This window comes from Mycteria americana, chromosome 1 (assembly GCF_035582795.1).
Source record: "Mycteria americana isolate JAX WOST 10 ecotype Jacksonville Zoo and Gardens chromosome 1, USCA_MyAme_1.0, whole genome shotgun sequence".
NCBI lineage: Eukaryota > Metazoa > Chordata > Aves > Ciconiiformes > Ciconiidae > Mycteria > Mycteria americana.
The window spans coordinates 118,098,696-118,106,566 of record NC_134365.1 but is presented as its reverse complement, the minus strand read 5'-3'; the positions used below and the strand labels follow the sequence as shown (position 1 = coordinate 118,106,566).

The 7,871-nt window shown below is 36.6% G+C and overlaps 1 protein-coding gene across 7 annotated transcripts in view; it reads right to left on the bottom strand.

Annotated features, from left to right (window-relative positions):
* Nucleotides 1-599: 599 nt before the first annotated feature.
* Nucleotides 600-7,871, bottom strand: part of BACH1 (BTB domain and CNC homolog 1) — a 32,086-nt gene continuing 24,814 nt past the window's right edge. For 6 of the 7 annotated variants that reach the window (XM_075517255.1, XM_075517264.1, XM_075517220.1 and 3 more), the window contains one exon: nucleotides 600-6,972. In XM_075517255.1, coding sequence (XP_075373370.1) covers nucleotides 6,511-6,972 — 462 coding nt within the window. In that variant the 3' untranslated portion in view covers nucleotides 600-6,510. The remainder of the gene's footprint in view (nucleotides 6,973-7,871) is intronic. The other variant, XR_012777870.1, reaches the window with a different exon arrangement.

Below are 7,871 nucleotides of genomic sequence, written 5' to 3'. Positions count from 1 at the left end.
AGCAGCTTGGAAGAAAAAAAGTTACCGAAATAAAATCTTCACATCCCAAATTATTCAGGCACCGAGGTTGTTCTGTTCTCAAAGTGGCTCTTCATGAAATTATATTCTTTTGCAGAAAGCTGAGTTTTAAGAACGTGACTATTGTGATAAGTTTCCATGAAAACAGAACTAGAAACCTGTTTTCCTGTTAAGAAAATAATGGAAAAGTCTTTTTTTGATGTGGAAATCCTGTAAATTACCAACTTCTGTCTTCCAGAATCTGACACTTCCTGGTTTTATTTCCTTTGGTGGTTTTTTTGTTTCGTCATTTCATTTATTTTTTTAAATTAAAAAACTGAGAGAACAAACAAAGAAGTTCCTTGCTGAATTTGCTTCCGACTGAAATCCCAAAAGCAGATGACACTTTTCTGATGTCCTCTATCGGCATTACAAATACATTCATTTTGACCTTCTACTTCTGGAACATTATGAAATCACTGGTAAGTCAGTTTTTCATTAGTAAAAAATGTGCAAGTCACAAGAAGTCTTAAATTACTACTAGAACCTATAAAACCTTTTTGGTAGTTTTCATCCGTATCCTCATTTTTCTTATACATCTATATATATATATGTACACACAGAAAGCTGGAAGCTCTTCACTGGCTGTAGCACTCAAAGAGCTTCTCACCAGCTGACAGGGGAAAGAAACCACTACATGCACACAATACTTTTATCTGATAACTGCAGTTAAAGACTATCTACAGGCAAATATTCAGCTTCTAGTGAACTTCATAAATATAGCCTCAAGACTTCCTAGGAATATTGACCATGCAATGTGGTTTTCTCTGCTTGACGTTGCCAGAACGAAGTATTGTATGAGCTGTCCCGCTCCGCAGTTTCCTCTCAAAGGCCGATCCAAATGCAGTCAGGGAAACGATGACACATCTGTTAACTCCCATATGGATGTCACGGCTTAAAGAACACTCCAGGTACTCCATGATGTGTGTCAAGCCAGCTGACTAGCAGACACAAGCATTTCTAATGAGTTCAGGGAAACTTATTATTTTTCTTTATATATATATATATCTCTCTATATATATATTTACTGCTCAGTACACTAGCTGGTAATAACAACTTTAAGTTAGGCCATATTGGCAATATATTACAGAATAAGTAAACCTAATATTTAGACTATATAATCCACCACAAAAGAGATTTATGTTCAGTCATAGTCTAAAGCTGTTTTTACCCTCCCGCAGTCATGCCATCCCTGCTCACGGTGCAGAATGCCTATCTAATGAAGTGGTTTGTAGGTACCAAGTCAAAACGCTGTCCTAAAACTAAAATGAGATTCTAGTTTATCTTGTACTTTACAAATCCTGTTATTGGGTTATCTCACATCCCTTAATCAAAATCTCTTTGGAATAGGGACTATTTGTAAGCGTGCCTACAATACCTAGCATATATGAAAGCTATTTATTTTTAATAGTATCCTTAGAAGGCTACACTGTATTCTGAATGAGCATTATTATAAATATTTTTTCTTCCACTGTTCTTCAGAACAGTGGAGAAGGGACAGAAAAGTAAAAAATACCTTCTCTACTCTAAACTAGAAAAAAACTGGGTTCTAGCACATGCTCCTGGAAAGTTCTACCCTGAATCTTTCCTGGCTCAACAGGAAAATAAGCACTTTTCATTCTTTATTTTTAAACCTACAACATGGCAAAACATTTCCCAGCAACAAACACCGTTACCTGCACCTTCATAGCCACATTGTTCTCAACAGAAATGTTTGTTTAAACATCCTGTTCATTTCTAAAGCTTCAGTCTCTGAGGTGAACACTGCTTTCCCTGCCCCAACCCAGTTACCTAAAGCGGGGGGAAAGAGTGGCTGCTAGCGTCCACCGTCTGTCAGATTAATATCGGCAATTCAAAAAGATTAAAAATAATAATAAAAAAGCTTAAATGCAGTGTATACACATTTAAGAGGCCTGGAGAGCATAACACATGCTTAAATAGGCTTTTACAATATTCATATTCATGAAGTCTCTCTTATTCAAACCTCTGCTAAAATAGCTCATTCTCCCTTCTTTTTCTCCTTTAGTTTTGTCCACAAAAATTCAACTGGCAGCAAGTCTTAACATACCAGTATCAAAATTCCCCTTTATATGTGCTAGTGACTTGCAGCTGTGCTTTTGAGGCTCATTCTTTTGAGGAACAAAAACAAACCAAAGAAGAAATCAATATGCAAACAATAGAGTATCAGACAGGCATAAGGGTCCAGCTTCTGTTTCAGTGCCAAAGAGGGACAACATTCACTTTGCTCTGCAAAGGTCAGCTATGTTGTTTATGCTCAAACCTTTGTCAGAAGTTTGTTCAAGAACTGCTTCAGTTAAAGTAGGTGCTTTTACCTTCTTTTCAGCTTTGGGAGAAATTTTGCTATTTCACTTGAAACAAATTCCACTTAGCTCTGTCATGCACAGATGAAAACCCAGAGCTCACATGAAGGCTGCCAATTATCAGCAGTTCCTCATTTCTTACTTCCTAAAAAAGACCCGGAGGCAGAACTAATTGTACAATACTGATCTCTGGCCTATGTACCTTTCAGCTTTCATTGTCGTTGTTTCTTGCCGAGTATTAAGAGGAGTTTTAAACATATCACAGACTCTTGCATCAAGATTTTAAGTTTCCTCAAAAAGGAACTACACTAACGTTCTTGTGCAAGCCAACATCTTCGTTCTTAAAGTCAAGAAATGCACAACACTAACCAAATCCACTAACCAAGACTACGAATTCCAAGGACAACACTGTCCCAGAGAAAGAGAGACAGCTTTTACTCCTTATCAATTATAAGCAGCAAGTTGAACCTTATAATCAATCGCCCCGCTTTCCAGCATTTTCTGCAAAAAAGACTGTTTTAACTTTCAGTGAAGCGTCTGCTGGTGGGATCGAGTAATTTCAGACTTGAAAGTGCCAAATGCACAAGTTACAAAAACTTTAAATGAAGTAAGACTTCTAATGAAAAGCTTTCTGAACAAGGTAAAACACAACACTGAAAGGCTAGATCCAGTATTACAGTTCACTGTTCCGGAGGTATGGAGGGAGATTACAATAAACACAGTTTCTGAATGGATAAATTTTTTTGCCATCCTTCTGATTATTTAACAGGACCTAACAGCTCTACAATTACAAAGATACTTCTTGAGAAGCTTAATATACATAAGTATCATTACAACCTCTCTCATGGTAAACTTCAGTCTCATGCACTGATCTATACCATGCACGTAATCATCACCTCCAAGTTTTTTCTAGACCCAACAAACCTACAATAACCCATTAATCAGCCATCTACCTCTTCCCTCCCTTAAAATAAATAAATAGATAAATAAATAAATATCAAAGCTCCCCAGAAAAGAAAACCCACTCAAACAGAACAGGACACAAAAAAGTCAAATATACTTACAGGAAATTTATTCCAACTCAGTAATATTTGCTACTGTGTGTATTATTCAGGAACTTATAAACTATATAGACTACTTTACTACTGTTTTCAGAAATGTTTTAGTACTACATAAGCGAATAACGCACCAGTAAAGACTTTCACTGCAGAAGATCTGTACAAAAAAGAAAAGCCTTTGTAGAAAGGATAGTGGTTTTTATTGTAGTCTTAGAAAATACTGAATTATGAAAGATACAAAATCAACTGTTGTAATTATCTGTTTATTTTACAATCTGTATGCCATCATACTCTTATGGCTTTAAGATAGTCTGTCCAAGGTATTTTAAAACATGCTTTAACAAAGTATTTTACAATTTCAAAATCGAGTATTTCTTTATTGAAAAAAAAACAACCAAACTCCAAAACATTTACCTGAGAATTCTGTATCATAAAATTGTCATTCATTCTTAACTTTTGCAAGTTGGTGATATAGGCTATAGAAGTTAACATGCAACTTGTAGGTCTACTGTATTAAATAAATACTTTAAAAACTATTTAGATGCAGCTGGTTAGGCAAAAACCTACCCTCAAACTTCATCAAGTTCATCGTACGTTTAAAAACACGACATGAATTTTATTGTATGTCAATGACAGCCATGATTTCTGCACTGGAAGCCCTGCACCATTTGCTGGGTGGAATTCAGACCCTGCCTGATCACCAGACTGCAGCAGTGGAGCACAACTCTCTGGTGGATATTCCAGCCTCTGAACTTGGTAATCACTGACCTTGTTTTCCAAGATCCATAGCCAAATGTGTCAGGGGTTTGGGCCACTGGGTATGTTTAAGTTCCCAGCCAGTCATTCTCTACATATATGCTCTATCCCTTTATAATAAACATTTAACCTAAGGAATTCCATTTCAGAGTATGTGTACTATTAGGACAATGCTTTAATGTCATTATCCACGTCATTTCAGAATATCACCAGCTTTAAAAGTGATATTATCTATGAACAGTAGAGAGGTTTGGGGCTGTTTTGTTTTTTATTGTTTCTTGTTGGTTTGCTTTTTAATTAAAATGGAGACTTAGGAGCAAAACACTGCCCAGAGTGGCAGTATGCAGGGAGGCAGGATTAAATTAACCACGCATATACAGACACTGGAGGAAAAAACCCAGAGAGCTTCATGAGTAATGCATATGCAGGATCAACATATATAAATGACAGTAATTTAAAAGAATTTAAATTCAATTACCTGAAAAATATATCCAAAGCAGTAGAACTCTGATGATGTCTGCCATATAGTATTTATTTCTGAATTTCAATTACTGCAAGCACTGTGATTTTATACAAGCTATGCTCCATTAACATAAATTTTCCCCTTAAAAAAGTTATGATATATGATGAAAACCCAAGGATATCACTAGAGATTTGAATCAACTTTCAATCCCATAAGTGAGGTAGTGTAGTCACTTGTATTACATGCTGGTTATGAGAAGTACTGTTGAAACCTGTCAAATTTTTAAATTTTGTTTTAAATAAGTGGCTTAATAGTCTTAATATATTTATTAATGCTATGTTACCGGGGGGGGGAGGAGGAGAGAGCCTTGCCAAGAACAAGTTTTGTCTCACTGCAAGATAAAACTGCAAAGCAGTATTTACAATAGTCCTTTGCTTAGTTGCTGCCTACTGTACATGCACACAAAGACACAAAAAGCTAATATACATTCTGAGGTAGGAAATGAAGAATTCCACTGGCTTGTACAAGATTCTTCATGTTTTGTAAACCAGCAAAACCAAAGTTTTCTGTGGTGAGGTTCAATACTTAGTTCTGGTGTGAGAACAACATCTAAATAACAAAGCATCATTGGTATACAATATGCATCTACTGCCATGTAAAAATCTAAGAGACGGGGATTCTTTAGTAGCTGAACTTCTCCTTCGCAAAAGCAAATGAAGGAAATCCCTCCAGCTCATTTCCTTATTATACTTTCTATATGTTTATACTTATAGCACAAGCCATTGAAAATGTACTGCAGGTTTAGCCATAAAAGTATCCTGAAGACTAAAATTCTGAAATAGATCTTTACTGGTCCCAGTGATCAGAGAACAAATACATTTGTAGATTACTTTAGGCAATTAGGCACTGAAGTTGAAGAATTTGGTGCCTGAATACCTTAAAAAAAAAAATCATCTGTCCTTAAACTTTCACAATACTTTGATTCCAACTTATCACAAACAGTGGCGAGCTTGAAGGCGCTAGGACAGTAAGTCACAATGCAGCAATGAATTTTAACAAGCATATGGGATTCAGATGCCAGAGGATCCAACGCACACTAATCAAAGAATTGCACCAGTTTCAAACTTCTGCCTTTCCCACTATGTTGTTATTCCTCCCACAAAATTTAGAGGAGAGCAGTATGCTGCAGCACCTCTGCTGTTCCAGTTGTCTTAACTACGTACTGCAGAGCCTAAACATAGGCATATATTCACTAAAAGCTGGCTCTGGTACACGGATGGGAACCACAGGAAGCAACGAGCTGTTCCAGAGCGCACTTGCCACAATCTCCTCATACTGTCATGTTATCCTAATCCATCTACAAAATAAACATTTACAGAGCTATACATGTTTCTTAAGGTTTGTCTACCAGGAAAAAAGAAATCTTAAAGAGACAAGAATTCCAGGTAGAGAAGTCATTGTGCATAAACACCTGTTAGGAGGCTTTTCTTGAGATGCAGAGTGGCATTAGGTACTGTGGCATAAATCAGAGTGAAGGCTGCTCTATACCTGAATTAAAGCTTCCTCACAAATAAACATCTGTGCACAGAGTTTATACTTTCCAACAACGTTCCTGAACTCTCCTTGGCATCACCACACAGAAAAAGCTCCAAGGCTGACACATACAAATTACACTCTAGAATGACACAGAGCAAACCCAAAGCTTGCCAAGTAATATAATGACGATGTAATTGTCAATGTAGTTTCAGAACATAAAGTTTCATCTTTTCTTTCACTTAGTAAGTTGCTTTACAATAATGCTCAATCTCACTTTTAGTTGTGATGTTGAGAGGCTGGCAATAGGAAGGGAACAGATTCACTCATCTGTAGTGCATTTGTCAGTCATTTGCTGACAGAAGTCTGTGATACCACCGCTCTGTCCACACTGTTCTACAAGCGAAGTTTTCTCCAATGTTCTTACGGAAACTGGATGCAGTTCTTGTATTTGATTGTATGTTGCATCACACACACTTTTCACACACTGGTAACAAGAACTCTGCTCATTTGTAGATGTAACACCTGAAAGACCATCTGCTAATTCTATACATGCTGGTATGGCAAGCTCACTATCAGACGGAGCTGTTCGTTCTCTCTCCGGGAATAAAAATGAAAGCGGACAATCTGAGGAAGAATATTTTGCAAGTATCTGTATTTGCTCGTGACTCAAGGCTGCTTCCTTACACACCTGCTGGCAAAGTCCAGTCAGATTCTGCTTTGTCTCACCCAGAGTTGACAAAATGTGGTTTCTTTCCTTCAGCAAGTTCTCCTTCTCATTTTGCTGCAAAAAGAAGAATAGCCTTTTAGTCTACATTTTAACACAAAAACTATGATTTATGTTCCTATCAAAGCTAAAACAAGACTGTAAATAATCTGGTCTGCTGAAACAGAAGTAATTTGGCAATAAGAAGGTAAACAGCAACACAAATGCCTATCAAAAGGGGACAATCTTAACCTCTCTTGAAGCATCATCAACTCAGCTACTTGAAGTGATTTTTCAGATGTACAACTTTTTCAAAACTCACGCTGGCAGCCAAAAGAGTAATTTGTAGTTATTAAATAAATGAAACCTGGTTTCACTTACTATAAATATTCCCGAAACACTAATTCTACAGGGTAACACATTTAAACCATTACCACTGGGTCAACAAAACTTAAGCAGAGCAGTCTTCATAGAGATTTAAATTTTAAAAGTTGAATGTTGAAAACCAGACATCATATTGTCACTATTGATACTACTTTGCTAGATGAAAATAAATTCAATTCTCAAGAAGTGCCAAGTCCACTGTAAAACAAACAATGGAGTTAAGAAGAGTTTCTAAAGGAAACAGAAAATACAGAAAAGTTAAAGAAACAAAACATGCTACAATTGTAAACAAAGTATTTTTTATGGAAATGCAGCAATCTGGTTTGTTTCAAGGCACCGACTAGAACACTAGAAGTTAAAGAATCTGAAGTACAGTGAGAGAGGAATGACAGATTAGTGAATTGAAGAGACAAGAACAGAGGTGCCAGTAGGTAGGTAACCTACTATTGGAACAGGAGAATACCAGCTGAATGCTTGAGTTTTATTTACACAGCTAACATGCTTAAGAGTGGCAGATACCTCTTGGACACGAAATAAGACTGTCCTTGCTGTGAAGAGCTTACAATCTAGCTACATAATGCAAAAGGATTTTC